Source organism: Mesoplodon bidens (genome assembly GCF_964165515.1).
Source record: "Mesoplodon bidens genome assembly, chromosome: 7".
Lineage (NCBI taxonomy): Eukaryota > Metazoa > Chordata > Mammalia > Artiodactyla > Ziphiidae > Mesoplodon > Mesoplodon bidens.
This window is the reverse complement of record NC_138164.1, coordinates 20,081,336-20,104,266: the sequence shown is the minus strand read 5'-3', so window position 1 is coordinate 20,104,266 and position 22,931 is coordinate 20,081,336. Positions and strand designations below refer to the sequence as shown.

At 41.7% G+C, this 22,931-nt stretch overlaps 3 protein-coding genes across 7 annotated transcripts; 2 read left to right on the top strand and 1 right to left on the bottom strand.

Annotated features, from left to right (window-relative positions):
• Window position 1: 1 nt before the first annotated feature.
• On the top strand, window positions 2-9,532 carry NKAPD1 (NKAP domain containing 1). Of its 4 annotated transcripts, XM_081238732.1 has the most exons (7): window positions 75-91; window positions 609-638; window positions 1,267-1,343; window positions 3,706-3,806; window positions 5,341-5,490; window positions 6,351-6,404; window positions 7,155-9,532. In XM_081238732.1, exons 3-7 carry the CDS (start codon window positions 1,275-1,277, stop codon window positions 7,660-7,662), a joined length of 882 nt encoding a protein of 293 aa, XP_081094858.1. In that variant the 5' UTR covers window positions 75-91; window positions 609-638; window positions 1,267-1,274; the 3' UTR covers window positions 7,663-9,532. The 4 variants fall into 4 exon arrangements, with proteins under 4 accessions (XP_081094859.1, XP_081094856.1, XP_081094858.1 ...); XM_081238733.1 differs by lacking the exon at window positions 609-638 and having other exon boundaries at window positions 2-91; window positions 7,158-9,532; XM_081238730.1 differs by lacking the exon at window positions 609-638 and having other exon boundaries at window positions 2-91.
• Window positions 9,533-9,739: 207 nt separating this feature from the next.
• Window positions 9,740-11,736, bottom strand: TIMM8B (translocase of inner mitochondrial membrane 8 homolog B). Its single transcript, XM_081238737.1, has 2 exons — window positions 11,604-11,736; window positions 9,740-10,139 (listed from the first exon to the last, which is right to left on the bottom strand). The coding sequence occupies exons 1-2, from the start codon at window positions 11,685-11,687 to the stop codon at window positions 9,972-9,974; spliced, it is 252 nt and encodes an 83-aa protein (XP_081094863.1). The 5' UTR covers window positions 11,688-11,736; the 3' UTR covers window positions 9,740-9,971.
• A 79-nt stretch (window positions 11,737-11,815) lies between these two features.
• SDHD (succinate dehydrogenase complex subunit D) lies at window positions 11,816-22,719 on the top strand. Of its 2 annotated transcripts, XM_081238735.1 has the most exons (4): window positions 11,816-11,923; window positions 14,523-14,639; window positions 17,411-17,555; window positions 22,133-22,719. In XM_081238735.1, the coding sequence occupies exons 1-4, from the start codon at window positions 11,872-11,874 to the stop codon at window positions 22,296-22,298; spliced, it is 480 nt and encodes a 159-aa protein (XP_081094861.1). In that variant the 5' UTR covers window positions 11,816-11,871; the 3' UTR covers window positions 22,299-22,719. The 2 variants fall into 2 exon arrangements, with proteins under 2 accessions (XP_081094861.1, XP_081094862.1); XM_081238736.1 differs by lacking the exon at window positions 17,411-17,555.
• The last annotated feature ends 212 nt before the right edge of the window (window positions 22,720-22,931 follow it).

Below are 22,931 nucleotides of genomic sequence, written 5' to 3'. Positions count from 1 at the left end.
AGCACGACTTCCGGCCTGGAAGGGAAGTCGGTACCCTCTTCTCACAGACCGCTTCCTCCCCCACCCCCGCCACGCGAGGCCGCGGCGCACGGTATGGGTGTGTTTGTGTGTGTTTGTGTGGGGAGGGCGTTTGGAGGGAAGGTTACCGGGAGCTCCGTGGCCAATGGGGGGCAGGGGTCCCGGTGACGAAGATGGGGGTATTTTCTCTGTCTTCCACTTGGAAGCCTCAACCCCCCCTTCAGCCACTCTAGATACATCTTGGGGCCCAGTCGAAGGTCGTACCCGTCCAAAGTGTTCCCATCCTTTTTGGGGAGCGAAACCCAACCCCCGGGTCCATCCCAGAGGAGCGTGAGCGGGGAATGCCCCAGCCAAGCAGGCCGTCCGGATTCCGCGCCGGAGCAGCCTCCGGCCTCAGTCCGGAGAGATATTTGCCTGTCGGCCTGGGCTGGGGGAAAGGCGGCCGTGGCCTGGGCCACGGGTGAGGGCGGAATAACCGGTGGGAAGGCTGCGTTTTCACGAAGGACTCGGGTGAAGCTGCAGAGCTGCCTTTGCTTGGCTTCTGGGTCGGAGGAGATCTTGTAATGGAGTGGTTCTTCGTCTCACACTAGCAAGATGCCTGATTTCCTCAGGATCGAGGGGTGAGTGAGCGTTGGGGTGGTGCACAAAGCCCCTGCTGGCTACACACGTGAATATCCCTGTCATCTATTTTTTTGGGGGCTTCTGTACAAAATAGAACATAAAATTCTCTTGAATGAAGAAATTTAGGGCATCTCTGCATTTAACGTTTTTAGGCGTCAGTTTTTGTTACTGTTGACATTTGTGGTCCTGACACTCTCAAATCTAGGTGTTTAATTGCAAACTAATTTTGGGATTCGGGAGTTGATTTCTAGTCTGAACCATGTTTGCCTTGGACTGTGTGGCCTGGGACAAGTTATGGCTTTAATGGAATTTCATCTACAAAATAGGAATGAAGATACTTGCTTCATAAAACATAGTTATTTTGAGGATTAAATAAAGTGGGTCTCTTGAAAGCACTTAATTTGGTGCAGTTTCAAAGAGCTCTAATGAACATTACCTCCTTTTATCCTCACAGTAGTGTGGTCAGGTGTTTTCCCCTTTTAATGGTGAAGGAAAAACTATTCCTCAGGACTTCTGACTTCTGGTTCAGTGATCTTTCCTTTATCTCATGCTTCATTATAACATAGTAATAAAAGATAAGGTAATAACATTAATTATTATTAAATGTTACTTATTGATTCATTTCAGATTGAAGAATGTCCCGAGTTCCCTTGGGGAAAGTCCTCCTGAGGAACGTCATCCGGCACACAGATGCTCACAATAAGGTGAGAGGTACAACTTAGTTATTCCACATGCTTCATGAGGGCATACAGTGTGCTAGGAATTATTTTGATACAGTTAGGAAAGACAAAGATAAATAAAATAATTAGAATATAGTTTGATAAGTATTGTAATGGAGACATACACAAAGTCCTTTTATGCACTGAGGAAGGAATAATGAAATCTGCCTTGGGGAATTAGGAAAGGCTTCACATAATGGGTGTTATTTGAACTAGTTATTGATGAACAGGATCAAGTTTACCAGGTGTAAAAGATCATTCAGGACAGAGGGAACATCTTGTACTAGTGTATGGCAAGGAACATGAAGCATTTGGGGCAAGAAATTGTATGCATCCAGAAAGTAGAGAATGTGGGGGGTAGTGGCAGAGGATGAGGCCCAAATGGTAAATTGAGTTGGATTGTGATGCTTGGGGATTAGATTTTTTCCTGTAGGCAATAAAGAAACCATCACTTTTTTTTTTTTTTTTTTTTTTTTTGCGGTACGCGGGCCTCTCACTGTTGTGGCCTCTCCCATTGCGGAGCACAGGCTCCGGACGCGCAGGCTCAGCAGCCATGGCTCACGGGCCCAGCCGCTCCGTGGCATGTGGGATCTTTCCAGACCAGGGCACGAAGCCATGTCCCCTGCATTGGCAGGCGGACTCTCAACCACTGCGCCACCAGGGAAGCCCGCCATCAAATATTTTTAAGCAGGGTTTGACATGATTGTATTTGTATTTTAGAAAGATGACTTGTTAGCTGGGTAGGGGATAGATCAGATGGGTTGAAACAGCAGAGGGACCAGTTAGGAGGCAATTGCAATGTTCCAGGTGAGAGATGGTGAGTGGTTCACATGAAAACAGTGACAGGGATGAAGATGAGGAATTTAGGCAATAGAGTTCAAAGAACTTGATGATTGATTGGATAATAGTGATAATTATAGAATCAAATATAACCACCTTGTGCGACTGGGTGAATGATGATGGTGCCATTAATTGAGTTAGGGAACTAAAGAAAAGAGACAAGTGTGATGGGAAAGGTAATTAGTTCAGTTTTGAACATCTTGATGGTGAAATGCTTATAGGATGTCCAAATAGTTCGCAATTCAGACTTGGAGAAAAGTTGAGGCTGGATATAAAGATTTGGGGATTACTGATATAGGAAATGATAGAGGTCATGAGAGTAGGTGAGGTCACCTATGAGAGCACATATAATGAAACAAGGGTCAAGCACCCTTGTTTGGTTTTCTTTGGTGAACTGTACACCTAGTTTGACCACAAATGTTATTATTGTCATATCACCTGATATTCTCATTGTGAGTGAGGGTATAACTGCTACCTAAGCAGCCTCTGCAATTGCGTAAACCACCCCAGTTGGATGGTGAGCTTAGATTTGAAAGGAGTAGCTAAAAAAGATAAATCTAGGACAAATTTAACAAAATGTTACAGGAGGACTTAGAAATAAAATTTATTATTGTTCTTTGTGCAGCTGTACTCTGCCTTTCAGGAAATTCTCTAACAGTTCCCATGCTGTTTGTTTTGTTTTGCTTTGTTTTTAACAAAAATTATTATGTTGTGAAAAGAGACTTAGCCTAGAAAGTTTCAAGACCTGTCCTTACTAGCTTTTTGACTTTGGTAAAAATCCCTGAGCTTTTGTTTCTTCTCAGTAAAATATAATAATGGTACCTGCTTTGCTTTCCTCATAAGATTGCTTAAAGTTCAATAGAGAGATGATATAGTTAAAACCGTAAAGCATTTTAGAAACGTAAGGGATTATCGTTTGCTAATTGCAGCATAATTGCTTAGTTAATAAGGTAATAAGTGTGTCTATGCAGGGGTGAAAAAGCTCTTTTGTTGCTGCAGAATTCTACATATTTGAGATGTACTAGGTTGGATTGTTTAATCACTCTAGAGAAACCAGAATTTGTTTCCCAGATTCCTGATCAAAACTTAGTTTGTAATCCAATAATTAGTGCAGACCGTATTTTCAGTTACTTTTCAGTGATGTAATGTGTTATTTTTAGTAACTTATTATTATTATTTTTTAAAATTAATTTATTTATTTTTGCTGTGTGGGGTCTTCATTTCTGTGCGAGGGCTTTCTCTAGTTGTGGCAAGGCGGGGGGCCACTCTTCATCGCGGTGCGCGGGCCTCTCACCATCGCGGCCTCTCGTTGCAGAGCACAGGCTCCAGACACACAGGCTCAGTAGTTGTGGCTCACGGGCCCAGTTGCTCCGCGGCACGCGGGATCCTCCCAGACCAGGGCTCGAACCCGTGTCCCCTGCATTAGCAGGCAGACTCCCAACCACTGCGCCACCAGGGAAGCCCTAGTAACTTATTTTTATTTCTTTCCTTTTAAAAAAAAATCCAGATTCAGGAGGAATCAGATATGTGGAAAATAAGAGAGCTGGAGAAACAGATGGAAGATGCGTACCGGGGGACGAAAAGGAAAATGTTACCCAGCAGTTCAAGGTGAAGTTGCAACTCTGAGAACCAAAATAATTCTCATCTTATTCAGAATCATCAACTTTTGTTTAAAAACATTATGGTATGCTAAAGATAGATGAATTCAGTTCTGTGAGTCCTTAAGCCTTTCCTCTTCAATAAATCTAGACCCAATCATAAAGGTAATGGCTATGATGCATATGGCCCCACTCTTTGCACTTATTTGCAATGGAGAACTTAAAAATTCTGCCTTGAACAATTGTAAACGTTAAGGATTCTGTGGATTCTGACCTTACCTGATGGCTTTTAACTTACGATTTTCTATAGGTATCTTATGGTCACTTAGCTGATCATTCACACCTTTCCCCTATTAGTCTTTCATTCTGTCTCAGCCTTTTCTTTGCCCCATCTACTTACTATCTTAGTCATACAGCCTTTCACATTACCTTCTTAATAATTTGAGTGTGGATATGAAGGATTATGCAGGCTTAGTTGTCTTACCTGTGGAGGTATAGGAATGTCTGAGTATTGGGAACATCTCCTGGGTCTCATATGCCTGTTAGTATAGAACTGTGTGTATGAAAAATGATTATAAAGTAATAATGCTGATTTCTAAATCCACACAGGGAAATAGTTAATAGTGAGATATTTAAGTAGAGTGTGCCTGCACAGTGTGTGTACATTGGATTGTGATTGGCTGTGTGTAATGGCTTTTGACAAGAAAGTATTCAGGGTATCCATGGTAAAGAAGGCAGAGTCTCAACATAAAAATAAATACCTTGTCAGTCTGTTTTCTCTCTGAAGATGATTCTTTGAGAATTTGGAAGTACCTAGTGCAGATGATGATTTGTATTGGTTATTCAGTTACAGGCAGCATTTCCAGGAACAAAATATTGTTCTTTTGGAGTGGACTATTAATGCCTGTCATAATGAATAAGTCTTTAAAACATAAATCTCTTTAGGGGCAGGTTTCTGATTGTCTCATTTGCCATTATAGTCCCAGCAGCTGGAGCAGTGCCTGGCAGGCACATAGGAGGTCCTCGAATATTTTTGATAACCAATTAACTGGCTTAGTGACTGGTTAGTGGATGTTGTAAGTACAGGCTAAGTCAGTGGTTCTCAACTGTTTATCCACCCCAGCTTACTCATGGGTTACACCTTGCTCCCACTGTTACTCTGACTTAACTACAGCAGGTTGCTGGTGTTCAGGGAAGGGAGTGTATTTCAGAATCTCTAGGGCAGTTTGAAATGTCCCCAGCTGTGATTATGCTCTGCTTCCTTCTTTGAGGATCAGAGAGTGAGGTACAGCATGCCACAGTCGAAAAGTCATTTCGTCTATACTCTGCAGTAGGACGGGTAGTGATGATCATATTTTCATTGAACACCTAACTGTACAAATTAATAGAGAGGAACAGATCATGTTAAAAAAAATTTTTTTTAACGTTAAGTATCAGGTTGTTTTGGTTTCCCCTTAGCTTGTTCAGTGAGTTTTGTGCCTATTCCATAAAGTAACCTCACAGATTGCTCCTCTATCCGAAAGTTCTTCTGTTTTCTCTTATAGCCGGATGCGTAGTGATGGTTTTGATGAAGAAAGTCAAAGAGACTATTGGAGGCCAAAGAATGAAATTTCTGGGGCACTGGATGATGATTTTCTTAAGGCTAAATCCTGGAACAAGAAGTTACATGATTATGAAGCTAACATGCCAGACAGGTTTGTGACTAAATTCCTGTGACCATTAATGGTATTTGGCCTGAGAATGTGTACTTTTAAAAATTATCTTTGCAAAAGTTTATACAGAAATGTTCATAGCATATTTATTCATAATGGCCAAAAAAGTGGAAACCTAAATGTCTATCAGCTGATAAATGGATTAAAAAAATGTGGTATATGGGATGGTAATGGAATGTTATTTGGCAGTAAAAATAAAGTACTGATACATGCTACAACATGTATGAACCTTGAAAACATGTTAGGTGAGAAAAGCAGACACAAAAGGCCACTCATGATATGATTCTATGGAGATAGAAAGTAGATTAGTGGTTGCCATGGGCTACGGGAGATGGAGGAACGGAGCGACTGCTAATGGATTGTTTCTTTTGGGGGTGATGAAAATGTTCTGAAATTAGTGGTGATGGTGGCACAACTCTGAAAACACTGAAAGCCACTGAATTGTACACTTTAAAAGGGTGAATTTTATGGTACATGAATTATATCTTAATAAAGTTGTTACTTAAAAAAAGTTGTCCCAAGGTAGACAGCATTATGTTTTGAAATGTTTTTGGAGTACTTCACAGCTGAAGAGCAGAATATAAAAGTCCCTTAGTGTTTCTTAAGGAAGAAAATGGCAAGTTTTCTTACAAATGGACAAAGGAATCCTTTGTGTCTGAAATGAGTGTTCAGTACAGAAAATGTAACCAAGTTACCGAGCTATAAATGTGGTGCTGGCTCTACCATCTCTCTTTGTTCTGTGTGTCTCTGTATATGTACACTCCTAAGTCTAATTTGTCTTTAATTTTTAAGAAATGTATGCATTGCTTTAACAATACATGTAATAAAATGTTATTTTACAGATGGGGTCACAGTGGCTATAAAGAGTTATACCCTGAAGAATTTGAAACAGACAGGTAAGGCAAGTACGCTTACTGAAAAAAAGTTAGAAGGTAAGATTAATACACAGTCTGAATTATAAATTGAGTTCTTAATTTTTTTTTAAAGAGTGGATATATGTATATGTATAAATGATTTACAAACTCACTTTAGTATTTATTTAGTTATTTATTTATTTAGGCTGCACTGGGCCTTAGTTGAGGCAGGTGGGATCTTCGTTGCGGCATGTTTAGTTGCAGCAAGCAGACTCTTAGTTGCAGCTTGTGGACTTCTTAGTTATGGCATGCGGACTTCTTAGTTGCAGCATGCATGTGGGATCCAGTTCCCCGACCAGGGATTGATCCTGGGCCCCCTGCATTGGGAGCTCGGCATCTTACCCACTGGACCACCAGGGAAGTCCCGAGTTAGTAATTTTTATAAAGTATACAACATTTGCCATTAAAAATGTAACCAGAGAAATAATAGGAGATTTAGTTGGGAGATGATTGGTATTTTGCCTTTCCCTGATATTTGGCATTATCTACAGCATGTAGGTTTTTTTATATATGGTGTTCCATACAGTAACTCAGTATGGCAGATTAGAATTTTTATCTTCATTTTAAAGATGAGGAAACAAAAACTCAGTGATAAAGTCTCATAGTAACATTATATCAGTTTTGATTTAAAATTCAGATGTTAACCCCAACTTCCCATCTAGAAAGCAGAATACAAAAAATATATAAATACACTTATTTTCTGTATTAAAGCAATTTTTCTTTTTTTATTAGTAGTGATCAGCAAGATATTACCAATGGGAAGAAAACATCTCCCCAGGTAAAATCATCTACCCATGAATCTCACAAACACAAGAAGTCAAAGAAATCCCACAAAAAAAAGCAGAAAAAAAAGTCACACAAAAAACAGAAGAAAAGCAAAAAGGAAGCCACAGATATAACAGCAGATTCCTCAAGTGAGTTCTCAGAAGAAACTGGGGCTTCTAGTACCAGGAAAAGGAAACAATCACATAAGCGCAAGAAAAAATCCAGGAAAAAATCTCTCAAGAAATCTGCTTTATTCTTAGAGGTGGAGTGTGACACTTCCCAGTCAGATGATTCTGCATCCAGCAGTTCTGAGGAAAGTGAGGAAAGAGACAGTAAGAAAACCAAAAGGAAAAAGAGAGATAAAAAAGCCCACATCCCTGTAGTTAACAGTGAAATACAGGAGAGGACAAACAAACGCACAAATTGGAAAGTGGCTACAGATGAAAGGTCTGCTGAAAGTTCAGAGGATGACTAAATGAGAAAGAAACACGTTTCCTTGCATGACTCTGGATATTTACAGCTCTTACACCTTGGGGATTTGCCAGTGACTCTATTGCTCAGCACAGGGGGCCTGAGGTCAGAGCTGTCCTGTGCCATCGGTATACATTCTGACAGACTTCGTGTCTTCTATATTGGCCTGTTAAACTTGATCCTCTTATTGTTAATAGGGAATCGGTTATTTTGGTATGAAGGTTTCTTGAAGAGATTATTTTTTGTGATTAATCACATTTAGCATAGAGTGCATATGCAGTAAATTAAAGGACCCGGAAAGCTGAATCCAGTAATGACCTGGGTATACCAATTGGAATGCTGAATTTGGGGAAAGCAAGGACTGGGGTCAGATGGATTGGAACTAGTGCTGTATACAATGGTATGTTGCTCTTGTCTGTTTACATAGTAGGTGCCACAACTTGACTTTTTTTGTCTTTAGCCTTGGTGCTTGGATCTTTCCGTATTTTGACCCCACAGGTGTGGTCGAGTTTACTTGATGAGGAAATGAGCATAAGAACAAACATTTTCCATTCATGATAACATCCATAGACAGCTGTTATTGGAAGAGACTAAGAATTTTTGACAAATTTCCCTGTTGGGTGGCTACACTCAGTATACCCCTAAACATGGTTAATTGGATAGTAAAAGGTTTTTCTAGTTCCATTGTTTATTGTCTAAATGCACTTGTGTTCAGAATTATTTCTTCAATTCTCTTAGGTAAGTCCTCAACCAAATGAGGAAGAATTAGGCATTAGTTGTGCTAATGGTGCTCTGAACAGGGTTCAGGGCAGCAACAGCTACTTAAGTGTTGTCTTCCTTGTTCATTTCTTAATCTGTTAATGAACTTTCGATTTTTCCTGAAACTAGGTTGAATCAGTTCCAAAACGAAATAACTTCTCAGGGACATATCCATTTCTTCCTAGTCTGCCTTTGGATTAAAGCACCAAGCAGAGACCTTATTTCCCTTTGCTGTATACTGTGATCCCTACTATGTTAATTCTTAAGAAACCAAAATATCACTGGAAGAAGGCTGGCAGAACACATGTATTATTTTCATTAAGGCAGATCAAGTGACATTGTTTTTTCTTGGTCATCACTTCATGGGTGAAGTAAAGCTTGAAGGCGCAGACGTTTGGTCTTGGTCTGCCATTCACTGGTTATGAGGTCTGGAGCAGGTAAGTCAACCTCCCTGGCCTTACTTTCCCTTTGTGTAATACAGAAATACTTGATGGTAGCATGACTGTACAACACCAGCAATAGACTATGACAGCATTCCATGAGGTGGCAATATTTTGTAGTTCTTAACTATTAAATTTGTTCTCTTTACGGAACAGATTTCTAATAAAATGCTTAGTCATAAAATACATGGTTGGCCAGAGGTTCCCTATCCCTTGATTATAAGCAGGTGCTACTTTTTGGGATATTTATTTGAAATATTAATACTTTGGTACTCAATTGTTGATGTCCCATGGTGTATATATTTTTACCTTTGGGATTATTAGTGGCCCAAGCAGGGAGGAATAGTCTATATAATTACTACCTCTTAACCTAACGCAATTGTTTTGTTCTTGGAGCAAGTGAAATCTTGGTGGGAAGGAGTTTTCTACATGGATTTTTTTTTTTTAGCATTGTTTCTGTGCTATTCAAGTACTGATTCTAAGCACAGACTCAGGAAGATGGGCCATTGGAACAAGGCTTCTCCAGGAAGTTGGTTCTGTTTGGGTCTTGACCTTCCCTTCCTCTCATACTAGCAGGCCTCTTCCCAATGAATACACATTTTGCCTGTTCTGTTTTTTGCCATGTTTACCTTTTCTTGGTCCTATATAAGCAATAAAGCTGTTTTCTGTTCTTCACCTTTCTCAACCCCAAATTCTCTTCTATGCCTTAGGGTAAGGCTTTGATGGTTCTTCCAGCCCCCTTAAATATGGCTTAGGGTGGCTCTTCAAAACCTGAGATCTCTCATTTGCACTATTGGCCTTGGAACATATTTGTTTTCTAATGTTCCTGCCAATCAGAGATCTATATATTAAACCCTAAAATAGGATTAAAAAAAAAAAGAGTTGGCGAATTCACATTTATTGAATAATTGTTGTGATACAAGATGGAATTTCTGAATTCCCAATAAATAAATACCACTTTCTGAACATTTGATCTCTTACTTTTTAGCACCAACAGGCTTGGTAACAGCCTGAAGTTAACCTGACAATGGGTTGACAACCTTCCCCTGGTGGCCCTTCAACCTGCTTAATAATTAAGTCCTTTGCTTCTTCAGTCATTCTCCCACGGGATGGCCTACTGCCCTCCTTTCTGTACAATCTGGGCAAACCGACTGGTGATAGCAAGAGTAGTGTCAATGAAGCGGTCCACACAGCTAGAGAGACAATTTTCAGTGCGAGAGTCTAGGCGATTCCCTGGCTTCTCCACACATTTATCCCAACATAACTCCATGAAGTGATGCACCTAAGAAGAAAGAAAAATAGTAAACACTTGGGGTCTGCAGACAGGCCTAACTCTATGCATTTTCTTATTTCCTTCCCATTTTTCTCATTTTCTGTCACCTGACTGAACTATTCTTTGACTCTCTTTCCTCCCTTCTAATTTGTCACCCATATGGCCCAACTCCTCATCCCTACATTGAAACAATCCTTTTATTCTCTCCTTTTCTATTTTTCTTAGTAATTAAAAAATACGTACTTTCCATCAAGTCACCCTCATGCATCAGTTTCTCTGTTAGCCACTGAGGGCACTCCCTTATTTAACACCCAACCCATCTGTTTCAATGAGGGCCACACACAGCATACTCAACTTGACTCTCAGTACTCCTCCCTGAAGATTTTCCACAGTTTAAATTATTACCTCCTTGAGAGCACTGCCTATTATTTTCTAATTGTGTCACTTCCTTAATCAGATAGAAAATCTCAGGCAGGATTAATACCTTCTTTTGTATTTCCAAACTAGCACCAGTGTAAGCTGGGAGGCTATGGTACCAATTAATTCCCCCAAACCACTGCACTCATCTCATTCTAAACCTATTCTTAAGTAGTTCTTAACCTTTTTGGGGTCATGGACATATCTGAGAATCCGATGAAGGTTACGGGCCCAATCTACAGAAAAATGCACACACAGGCACAGAAAATGTGTGCACTTTAATAATGTTCAAAGATTTCTAACCAGGGTTCTTGCTACTTACATTCAGCGAACTTTCCCCTTCCCACCCCCCCCCCCCACCCAACACGGGGGAATAACCATTTACCAAGGGCTTAACTATTTTGGGAGGCTGGGTACTAAGCAGTCAATCCTTTCTGCGGCCCTAAAAGGTGACTATCACCGCCGTTTAAGAGGCACGGTTAAGTAATTAGGTTTAGGGTTAGTCATGCAGCTAGAAAGGGGCAACGCTGCGGATGGAACCCTTGTTCTAAACTAACAGTCTAGACAGACTACTTCAGATCCCACCTTGATCCAATAATGCTCTACTGCTCTATCGTTTTCCAATACATTATTGCATATGATCCTCGATATCCAGTGAGGCAGCGGGCGACTGCGAAACCAAGACTGACAGTGAACGGGCGTTTTGTCTAGGGGCACGTGACCTGTAAGGGGCAGAGGCAAGCTTAGAACCGGAATCTTCCGAAAGCCAGCCCAGAGAGCTCACCGCCAAGCTAGGCTCCCGTGCCTTTGTGTCACCCGAGCCTTTCTTCGCTTTACACCTTATCTTTCCCCCCACTATAGGCTTGCTTAGAGGGTACCTGAGCACTACGGGTCACCAGCGGCAGGAGTGACTCGTTTCTTTTGTGAGCAGAACCGGGCGCAGCAGGCACGGAGCATAGGGCGGCCGCACCGCACCGCCACCGTTCAGAGCTCCGCGGGTGCCCGGAACCTGTACTTCACCCTCTTTTCTCTTCACACTGGTCCCTGTCCCCGCACCTGTGCAGTGAACTGCGCCTTCTGCTGTTCCGCCGCCACCAGGCGCTGCAACTCCGCTTCATCCGCCTCACCCAGCTCCGCCATTGCCTGCGTCGAGCTCGGGACCTTCCGACGAGCTGTGTGCGCATGTGCGGCGGGACCGAGCCAACCCCGACTTCCGGTTCACCCGGCGTTTTCCTTTTCCTCGTCTTCTTTCGTCGTCGCGGGGTGGATGTTGTCATATGACTGCTTCCGGGTTGCTGGATGACCTTGAGCCTTCCCGAGCGACATGGCGACTCTCTGGAGGCTGAGTGTCCTCTGCGGTGCCGGAGGTGGGCGAGGTGAGGATCCTGGCAGCCGGAGGTGCTTAGCACAACCTCCAGCCGGGGAAGGGAATGCGGTGAGGATTCGTGTGCTGGGCGGTGAGACCTTTTGAGCGGGGGTGGGGTGGGGTGGGGTGGGGGCGGGGTGTCCCTCCTCCTTCCCTTTGGCAGCTCTAGCTCCTGCCGAAACCACAGCATCACCAGCGTTGCCTGCGGGCCCAGATGTTTACCCGAGGGCATATCTCCCCTGCTCTGGGCTGATGTGGTGATGGGGGTAATTTGAAAGTTACAGCCTTGCAGAGGCTATTCACATGAGTTCTCTTTTTCTCCCCATTCGCTGTTTTTAGAGTGCTCCCTCCCTGAATTGCAAAAGAGTGTCAGGGTCTCACTCCCAATCTACGTCTTGCCTATTTCCCTTGGAGTTCAGTGCGATAATTACTGAAGTGGGCATTTGGGTTATACCAGGCACTGTACTATGGTTGGGTTACAAATGTGAAAAAACATAGTTCCAGCCCTCAAAGAGTTTTCGTTTTTGTAGAGAAAACACATATAGACATAATATAACATAAAGTAAAAACTGTGCAGTAAGTAAATTGTATGCCAGTCCAGAGGAGGAATATATTAGCTGTGTGTTCTGGAAGGATCACCCTGTCTGGGTTCTTGAAGGAGGTGTGCCTGATTTGAGTGTTGAGGGTAAGGAAGGCCACAGGAAGAAGGGCGTTACAGTTAGGGCACTGGGATGAGCAAAAGAATGATGAAGGTGTAGAAACTGCTTGTTATGAGAGAAAATAAAACAAATCAGATATTAGAGTGTGAAGTTCAAGGTGAGGAATGAGATGGTTCTGGAAAGGTGAACTGAAATCAAATCACAGAAGAACTTGTCTTGATTTGGAGTATGCATTTTACTTCGTGTGAAGGGGAGCCATTGAAAGGTTTGACATAGATTCGCAGTTTACATTGACCACTTTGGTAGCAATGTGGTAGATGGCTGTCATGGGGAATGGGGCAGGCTAAGACATAAGTCAGGGAGACGAGTTGAGACAATGTTGTAGCAGTGTTGGCAGGGATGGTGAGGTCTTGAACTTGGAAAATTGTACATAAGAGAAGATTGTCTCAGGAAATGTTAGGAGATAACATCAGTATGATTTGGCATTTGACTGAATTTAGAGGGAATGTCCTACATGACTTCCAGATTTCTGGGTAAGGTGAAAGAGTGGCTGGGATGTCCTTAAATAAAGTGGTAAGCATGTAGATGGGAGGCAAGTTTAAATGAGAAAGTGGGTTGAAGGGTGATTTTAGTTTTTGCCATGGTAAGTTTGAGGACTGTGTGGGGTATCTCAGAGGAGAGGCCTTCCAGGCACTTAAACTTCTGAAACTCTGGAGAGATATCAGGCCTGGGTATACAGAGTTGGGTTTCATCAGCTTAAAGGCACTAGAAGTTGAGTGGACAAAATGTCTAGGGGTGGGCATAGGAAGCAAGGAGAGCAATGGGCAGATGATGGAATCCTGGGCAAACATTTAAGAGCGGCTGCAGAGGAGAGAATCAAAAGGAGAAGTAGAAGAGAGTTCTTTCAGAGAAGAGAAGGGAGGAGAGGCCACCAGTGCCACGTGATGCAGAAAGCCCAGTAAGATGAAGACTAAACAGTGCCTATTGGATGTGGCCATAGGAGACCATTGGTGACTTACTAAAGCAGCTTTGGTGGGGATAAAGACGTGTTTCAGAGTTGAAGAACGATAAGGAAATGAGGAAGTTGAGGTGATTTAGACAACACTTTAAAGAAGCACGTTTGGAAAGTGAAGAAAGGGAGCAGGGGAAGAGTGCATGGGCATTAGAGGACATAGGATCAAGGGAAGGGTTAATTATATTACATCAGTTGAGGGAAAATGGTCAGTAGGAAGGAAGGAGAGGTTAAAGATACAGGAGAGAAATTACGTTTTATTGAGTGCTTATAACATTCTGGGAATTATGCTGAACATTTTACATATATTTTAAAATTTTCAACGGAGTATTATGAAGTAAGTACCAGTATTTTCATTTTACAAAAGAGAGGACATTGACTCTTGGAGAGCCTATTTAACTTAATTGCTCATCATCTCACAGCAGTATTGGTAGGGTTGGGTGTACCTAGGTCTGCGTATTTTTAAACCAAGAGACAAGATCTAAAAGAGGACAGAAAGGGATGGGTTCAAGAGTGCAAGCAGAGAAATTGATCTTGAAAAGGAAGATGGTATTTCCCAAAGTAGACTGAATTCCTTGAAGACAAAGACTTTCTCTTTTATCTCTCTTGCTCTAGTGCAGAGCATAATCTTGCATGTATTAAATGTTTGTTGGATGAATAGATGAATAAATGGGAGAAGAAAGGAGCTATAAGTTATTTTTTTTAATTAGTCAAAGTGAAGCCCTTTTATGTAAGTGTTCATTGATTTTTCAATATTTCCATGGCTACTTAGTCTAATCTCATAGCAACCCAGTGAAATAGATGCTATCCTCATTTTACAGATGAGTTGGTTATTCCCTGTTTGGGGTTAAATAGCTTGCCTGTGGTCATTTATCTAAAGTCTGTCAATCCTGTTAAAGGAGAGGTGCTTATGATCCCCCTAATGTCTCTTTCCTTAGCTCTTTTCCTCCGAACCCCAGTGGTCAGACCGGCTCATGTCTCAGCATTTCTCCAGGACCGATCAGCCCCAGGATGGTGTGGAATACAGCAAATTCACCTGTCACCCAGCCACCATTGTATGTCCATCTTCATCTGGGCTGATTATCATGCCTTTGGCAGGACTTGCTGTCTCTGAGAGGAATTCTTGTGTCCAGCTCTATCGAATGAAGACCTAGCCTACACCTGGGCACACAGTGCTAGCATGGTTGAATCATGCCATTTACACTCATACAGAAACTTCTGGTCTAAGTCTTTTTAAATTTTTTAAAAAGAAAATAGTTCTGTAGGAAGAGGCTATTCAATATAATTTAGTTACTTTTATTTATGTGGCTAATGGAGAGGAGCCAGATACAAATAATTTGGAATAGTAGACAGTTTAAAAAATCATGCATATTTATAGCTGTAATTGACATGCTTATTTTTATTTAGGTTGACATTAAAATCATGGCATTTCTTGGATGAATACTGTTTAGGTATTATTAAATCTTAGAAAATCTGTAGGTGAATAACAAGTTAACTATATTTTCATTTTTAAAGTCTAGAAAGATCAGTATTTTACAGAGGAGACTTCTTTGGTTCTTAAGTCTACCAGTTATAATTGCATCTGAGTTATGAGTAATTAGGCAAGTATAGTTTTCCTGCTTTTTATTTTATTTTTTTATTTTTTATTTTTTTGCGATAACGTGGGCCTCTCACTGCTGTGGCCTCTCCCATTGCGGAGCACAGACTCCGGACGTGCAGGCCCAGCGGCCATGGCTCATGGGCCCAGCCGCTCCGTGGCATGGGGGATCCTCCCGGACCCGGGCACGAACCCGTGTCCCCTGCATCGGCAGGTGGACTCTCAACCACTGTGCCACCAGGGAAGCCCTTTCCTGCTTTTTAGAATTACGTTGTCTTCGAAAAGTTTTTGTTTCTGAGCTTTGTTCAGTTAGATTTAGCAGAGTGGTTTTAACTTGGGGTGCATGAGACTAAGGGAAGGCCCCCAAAGTTGTATACACAGTCTTTATTTTATTTTTAAATAAATAAATAAATTTTTATTTATTTATTTATTTATTTATTTATTTATGGCTGCATTGGGTCTTCGTTGCTGCACACAGGCTTTCTCTAGTTGCGGCGAGCAGGGGCTAGTCTTCATTGTGGTGTGCAGTCTTCTCCTTGCGGTGGCTTCTCTTGTTGTGGAGCACGGGCTCTAGGCACATGGACTCAGTAGTTGTGGCTCGTGGGCTCCAGGGCGCCTGCTCAGTAGTTGTGGCGCCCGGCCTTAGTTGCTCTGCGGCATGTGGGATCTTCCCGGACCAGGGCTCAAACCCGTGTCCCCCGCATTGGCAGGCAGATTCTTAACCAGTGCGCCACCAGGGAAGCCCCTACACAGTTGGTTTTTTTAAAATTTTCTGGCCACGCTGCGTGGCATGTGGGATCTTAGTTCCCTGATCAGGGATCGAACCTGCGCCCCCTGCATTGGGAGTGCAGAGTCTTAAGCACTGGACTGCCAGGGAAGTCCCCCTACACAGTTTTTAATGTGTGTACCTATGTGCACTTTTCCAGGAAGTAGCTCCATCCTTTTATTAGATTCCCAGTGGGGTACGTAACCAAAAAAAGGTAGAGGCTCTCAAAGAGATGTTTAAAGCCCATTTTATTTTCACTTGTTTAAAAGAAGTTTTCAGGGATTTCCCTGGTGGTCCAGTGCTTAGGAATCCACCTGCCAGTGCAGGGGACACGGGTTCGAGCCCTGGTCCAGGAAGATCCCGTATGCCACGAAACAGCTGAGCCTGTGAGTCACAACTGCTGAAGCCTGTGCACCTAGAATCCGTGCTCCACAACAAGAGAAGCCACCGCAGTATGAAGCCTGCGCACTGCAACGAAGAGTGGTCCCCGCTCACCGCAACTTGGATGAGAGGGCCCGTGCACAGCAATGAAAACCCAACGTAGCCAAAAATAAATAAATAAAAATAAATTTATAAAAAAAATAAATAAAAGAAATTTTCATGTTCCATATCTATTTTTGGCTATTTATAAGTAACGGGACAGAAGAAGAACGATGATCCTAAAAGTTGACATTAGAACTTTGCTTCTATCTATCTATCTATCTATTTATTTATTTTTGGCTATGTTGGGTCTTTGTTGCTGCGGGCGGGCTTTCTCTAGTTGCAGCGAGCAGGGGCTACTCTTCGTTGCGGTGCACGGGCTTCTCATTGCGGTAGCTTCTTTTGTTGCGGAGCATGGGCTCTAGGCACGCGGGCTTCAGTAGTTGTGGCTCACGGGCTCTAGAGTGCAGGCTCAGTAGTTGTGGCGCACGGGCTTAGTTGCTCCTCGCATGTGGGATCTTCCCAGACCAGGGCTCGAACCCGTGCATTGGCAGGCAGATTTTTAACCACTGCACCACCAGGGAAGCCCGAGAACTTTGCTTCTCTGAGTTGTCTGGTTTAATTTTCTTTTGGGAGGATTTTTAATATTACTTTACTTACCAAGATTAGGTGTAAATAAAAGAGTGATGTTTTAAAGGAATTTCATAGGTGTCACCAACTTATATTCATAAGGTATCTGTCTATTACACTGAAGTCCAACATTGGTAATTCTGCAAAGATACTTGGTGCATCTTCTTGCCTATAAGCAAAGTGGATCTGTCTTCTAATTAATATATGTAGGCGTTGAGACACCCTATGCTGAAAGACTTCAAAGAAAGGAGATTGCATCTCTCCGTTACCTTTGTCTTACCCTGTTTATGCTCAGAGTTAAGTCTTCCACGCATTCTGTTTGCCATTATGTCAGTTTGGGTTATTTTGTGGCAAATATTGAGATGTGTGTGTCCCCCTGCAACTCTTATGAATCTCGTCCTTCCTTTCTACAGCTGGTTCCAAGGCTGCATCTCTCCACTGGACTGGTGAGAGGGTTGTCAGTGTTTTGCTCCTGGGCCTAATTCCAGCTGCTTATTTGAACCCTTGCTCTGCGGTGGACTACTCTCTGGCTGCAGCCCTCACTCTTCATAGTCACTGGCAAGTACAGCAGTCCTTTCAGTGTTACCTTGTCTGCTCAGTTTGTTTGCTGTGAGCTTGTCTCACTATTGCGTATGAGGGAGAAGTTGGTTGAGATACTGAAGATCTGAAGAGAATCTTAAAACATATATAAGCTATTTATATGCCCAGATTTATGTATCCACATGCCTCTTTGATGTCTTCACTTTCATATCTGTACGCATTTTGAACACAGCATGTCATAAAACTGAGTTCCTGATCTTCCCCAGATCTCTTCCTCCAGTATTCTTGCCCATTTGAATTAATGACATTTCCATTCTTCTGTTTGTTCAAGCCCCAAACCTGGTCCTCATGCTTGATTCCTGAAGTAGTCTCCTAACTGGACTGTCTGTTCTCAACACAGCAGCCCCTGTGATCCTGTTAAAACATTAAGACAGGTCCATACACTCCTCGAAACCCTTCATTGTCTCCTAATCTTACTTAAACTAAAAGGCAGAGTTCTTACAGTGATTTACAGACTCTATATGGTCTTTTCCCTTCTTTCTTTCCTCATTTTCAATGATTTTCTGCCACATTCACACTGGCTTCCTTGCTAATTTTTTTTTTTTTTTGGTGGCCACTGTTGTGCCCTCTCCCATTACGGAGCACAGGCTCTGGACACGCAGGGTCAGCGGCCATGGCTCACGGGCCCAGCCGCTCCGTGGCATGTGGGATCTTCCCGGACCGGGGCACGAACCTGCGTCCCCTGCATCGGCAGGCGGACTCTCAACCACTGCGCCACCAGGGAAGCCCCCTTGCTAATTCTTGAACACGCCTGGGTCACTCCAGGCCTCAGGGCTCTACTCTTACTGTTATTTCTACTTGAAACTCTTCCTGGCTATATACTTGGCTTGTTGCCTCATTTCCTTCACATCTTAAATGTTACCTCTCAGTGAAGCTGTCTCTAACGACTTACTCAAAATTGCAGTGTCTCTCCCAACATTCCTTATCCCTCTCTGCTGTGTTTATTGTCTCAGTAGCACTTATTTCATTCTAATATACTTTATCATCTGTTTATTATCTTGTATATTTCTTGTCTCCCCTCACGAGAATGAAAGCACAGATACAGAAAATCGTAAGAATCAAATCTATGGCTTAGTGAATTATTATAATAGTAATAGCCCCCAGGTCAAGAAATAGACCTTTGCCACCTACTGCAAAAGCCTCTTCCTTGTGTTCTATCTCAGTCATAATGGTTCAACATCCCCCCACCAGAAACAATTTTATCCTGATTTTTATAGCAATCATTTTCTTACATTTCATCATAGTTTTATCACCCAAATGTGCATCACTAGACACTATAGTTCAGTTTTGCCCTTTTTAAACAAAGAAATGTAATAGGAGTTTTGACTTGTTGTTGTATCTTCAGTGCCTAGGGCAGTATCTCACACATAGCACTAAGTAAATATTTGTCGAATGGATGAATTTCCAGTTTTTATTTATTTTACCCAGTGTAGTTTGTTAGACTTTCTAAGTTAATGAACCTTCTAGAAAGTTTGTTAATAACAATTGGGTTCCTTAAGTTGTCCATTTTATGTTGTTTTGCAGGGACAATATGCTGTCATGGGTGGGGGAGGATTTTTTTGCATTGTTAGAACTTAAAGCACTTGGGGGAGTATCTTAACCAACCCTATTGTTTTACAGTTGTAGAAACTAAACCCCAGGGAAGTAAGTAACTTGTCAGAATCATTTTCTAGCTAGTATTAAAGGGGATTTTGCTTACCTAGTTTTCTAGGGTTGGTTAGAGTTACCCTTCAACCAGATAGACCTCTCACAATAAAAGATTCCAGTTGCATATGAAATATTAGCTCACAGCTACAGTAGGATTTCTCTGATGTGTGTTTCTTGAAAGGAGATCCATCAAAATCGGTGAAGAATCAGAATAAGCTAAATCTAGTCATACTTTTTTTTTTTTTTTGGCCGTGCTGTGTGGCGTATGGGATCTTAGTTCCCCAACCAGGGATTGAACCCGTGCCCCCTGCAGTGGAAGTGTGGAGTCTTAACCACTGGACCGCCAGGGAAGTCCTAAAGTCATACATTCTAAAACTTACGATTGATTTCTCCAGTTACCTTACTGATTCTCTCTTCCTTTTTCACACATACACAGGAAAGACTTGAAAGATTTGTCTATAATTGTGCACTAGTTCCTTAGCATCCAGTCTTTTTTAACCCACATTAATTGGGCTTTTTATCCCAACTGTGTAACTGAAGTTGTTCTTATCAAGATCACTAAAGACCTTCATTTTTTCCAAATCCAGTTGTCCATTCTCTGTCCTCCACTTGAAACTCAGCAGCATTCAACTTAATCGACCATTCTCTCCTTAAGTAAATTTTCTTTGGCTTCCTAGATGCCATACTCACCTTGTTTTCTCCTACCTCACCAGCTGTACTTTCTTATCTTAGTCTCCTCTGTCAGCTCCTTTGCCTCTTGTCTGACCTCTGAATAATAAAGGTCTGACGTCCAGGCTCATTCTAGGCTTTCTTAAATTTCTCTGGCTACACACTTCTCCAGGGTGAGCTCAGATCAGACTTCTTTTCCTGAGCTGCAGACTTGTATTTCCAGTTGTCTGACCGACATATCCACTTGGATGTCTAATAGTCATCCCGAATTTAATATTGCCAAAAATCACTCTTTCCCCGCCCCCGAAATCTCTCTTGATTTCCCCTCAAAACCTCCTTCTCTCCCATTCTTCGCTAATTCAATTAAATCTTGTTGTTCAAGCCAAAAATCCTGGGAGTCACTCTAGGTATTACTTTTTGTCTTAACCCCACAGCCAGTCCATCAGCTCGTGTTAGTTCTCTCCTCAGAACATAATGTGAGCTCAGTTAAGCCAGCAGCCTTGCCTAGGCTACTCCGGCTGCTTCCTAACTAGGTCTCTATTTCTGTTCTTGCCACCCTTCTGCCCGCACTGTCCTTTCACCACATATAGCCAGAGTGACCTTTTTAAAAGGTAAAATTAACATTTATCCAAACAAGATATGCAAATGGAAAATAAGCACATGAAAAAATGCTCAACATTGTTATTAGAGAAATGCAAATCAAAACCTCATTGAGACACCGCCCCTTTACACCTTACACTTCATACCACTTTACACTTTACACTGACTTTACACCTCATTGAGATACCACTTTACACTTTACACCACTTTACACTTTACCAGGATGGCTGTAATCAAAAAGATGGACAATAATGAGTGTTGAGAAGTTGGAGTCCTCAAATATCTCTGCTGGGAATGTAAAACGTTGCGGCTACCTTGGAAAACATTTTGGCAGGTCTAACAAAAGTTATTATAACAAAGAGTTATAATATGAGTTAACAACAGAGAGTTGCTATATGACTTGACAATTTCACTTTTAGGTGTATACTTACCAAAATTGAAAACATGTGTCCCCACGCACACAAAAACTTGTACAACAATGTTCATAGCAGTGTTATTACTATATAATAGCCAAAAAGGCGAAACAGTCCAGATGTCTCTTAATTGATGAATAGCTAAACAAAATGTGATATGTTTTTACAAAGGAATATTATTTGACCATACAAAGATTAAAGTGCTGATCCATGGTACAACATGGCTAAACCTTGAAAACCTTATGCTGAGTGAAAGAAACTCAACACGAAAGGCCGCATATTGTATGATTTCATTTATGAAAAATGTCCCGAGTTAGCAAATATGTAGAGACAGAAAACAAATTAGTGATTGGGTAATGGGCTAAAGGGTACAGGGTTTGTTTTTGATGAAAATGTTCTGGGATTAAACAGTGATGGTGTTGCTCAACTCTGTGAGTATACTAAAAGCCACAGAATTGTTAATTTTATGGTACGTGAATTATATCTCAATAGAACTGTTATTTAAAAAGTAAAATTAGGTCACTCCTTACTTAGGTCACTCCCCACTTAAAGCACAGCTGTGGTTTCCCGTCGTATTTTGAGTAAAATTCAAACTCCTTGTTATGACCTTCAAGGCCCTGTGCGATCTGCCCCGCCTTCTGGTCTCCCTGTTCTCCAGCCACATAACATTTTTACGATTCCTCAGAGATGCCAAGGTCATTGTTACTTTTGTTTGGGATGTTCTTTTCATTCAAGCCATCCTTTCTAAACTATTTCTTCATAGCACGTGTGTACTTTTTCTTTCTCTTCACTAAAATGTTTGTTCCATAAGGGCAGGAATGCTGTCTTATTTGCTGCTGTACTCTCAACATCCGTAACAGATTCTGGCACATAATATCTGCTTAATAAATTCTTTTTCAATTAATGAAAAACTCTGTAGGCCATTTGTTTGGGTTTAAAAATAAAAAACAAACTTTTATAAATAGAGTAGGAATTAGTTACTGTCTTTGATATCAACGACTGGAACATTGAATCTGAAGGGTCGGAAGGTGTCTTTATTATATTGTTAGGGTACACTTGATTCCTTCATTTTGGTTTATGATTTTTGTTACCATGAGTTGCATTTTGACCTTGACTGATTATTCTTTTTGCAGCCAAGTTAACCGAATAGCCTTCTAACGCCACTTGTGGTTTTTCATTTGTACTGTGATTTTTTTTTTTCTTTAGGGGCATTGGACAAGTTGTTACTGACTATGTTCGAGGGGCTGCGTTGCAGAAAGCTGCCAAGGCAGGCTTTTTGGTGCTCTCGGCGTTCACCTTTGCTGGGCTTTGTTATTTCAACTATCATGATGTGGGCATCTGCAAAGCTGTGGCTATGCTGTGGAAGCTCTGACCCTTTAGACTTGACACCTTGAGAATTGATTGTACACCTCCTTGCCTCTGCTCTGTCATGCCATTTCAACTCACAATAAGAGGGAAATAACGGATTAGTCCGCTGGTAAACCTCTTCTCCTAATCAGCCAGTTATTTTTAGAGTTTAATCTTTGAAGAAAGATTTGAGAGAAATTGTATCCAAGAAATTGTGAGAGTGAGTTTTTTATTCTGGAGAGTTAATGGGGTGTCTCACAGCTTCTCAGAAGACTCACAGTATAACTAAACATTATATATGAGCCTTTGCCTGTTAATTTATCAGACTCTTAAAGGGAATTCAGCTTTATTACTCTCAATATTTGATCAAACTTCTATATTTGTCCTAGGATGATGGAGAAAGGGAACGACTGTTAATTCATAAGTAAAGACTTTGCAGAAAATTAGGCAGTGTTTCGTTTTTGTAAACTTCCCCCCCTCTGTTCAGTCGATACCAGTTACTGATGGTTACGTGTCCTAGGGAGATTTGAAAATTAGAAATGCTGAGTTTTCACATTACTGATTTCTAAATCCTAGGAAGGAGAGCCTGGAAAGTTTCTGAATATAGAGAAGTTTCATGTAGGGAAGAGGTCCCTTTAAAGATGCTTCAAATTGTTAC

Excerpts from the sequence above, each read along its gene's own strand:
- SDHD (XM_081238735.1), top strand. The coding sequence starts at position 11,872 with ATGGCGACTCTCTGGAGGCTGAGTGTCCTCTGCGGTGCCGGAGGTGGG. Across the intron at positions 11,924-14,522 it reads CGGTGCCGGAGGTGGGCGAG|CTCTTTTCCTCCGAACCCCA; the intron begins GTGAGGATCCTG and ends CTCTTTCCTTAG. Across the intron at positions 14,640-17,410 it reads CCTGTCACCCAGCCACCATT|CTGGTTCCAAGGCTGCATCT; the intron begins GTATGTCCATCT and ends TCCTTTCTACAG.
- TIMM8B (XM_081238737.1), bottom strand. The coding sequence starts at position 11,687 with ATGGCGGAGCTGGGTGAGGCGGATGAAGCGGAGTTGCAGCGCCTGGTG. Across the intron at positions 10,140-11,603 it reads AGGCGCAGTTCACTGCACAG|GTGCATCACTTCATGGAGTT; the intron begins GTGCGGGGACAG and ends CTTTCTTCTTAG.
- NKAPD1 (XM_081238730.1), top strand. The coding sequence starts at position 1,275 with ATGTCCCGAGTTCCCTTGGGGAAAGTCCTCCTGAGGAACGTCATCCGG. Across the intron at positions 3,807-5,340 it reads ATGTTACCCAGCAGTTCAAG|CCGGATGCGTAGTGATGGTT; the intron begins GTGAAGTTGCAA and ends TTTCTCTTATAG. Across the intron at positions 5,491-6,350 it reads GAAGCTAACATGCCAGACAG|ATGGGGTCACAGTGGCTATA; the intron begins GTTTGTGACTAA and ends GTTATTTTACAG.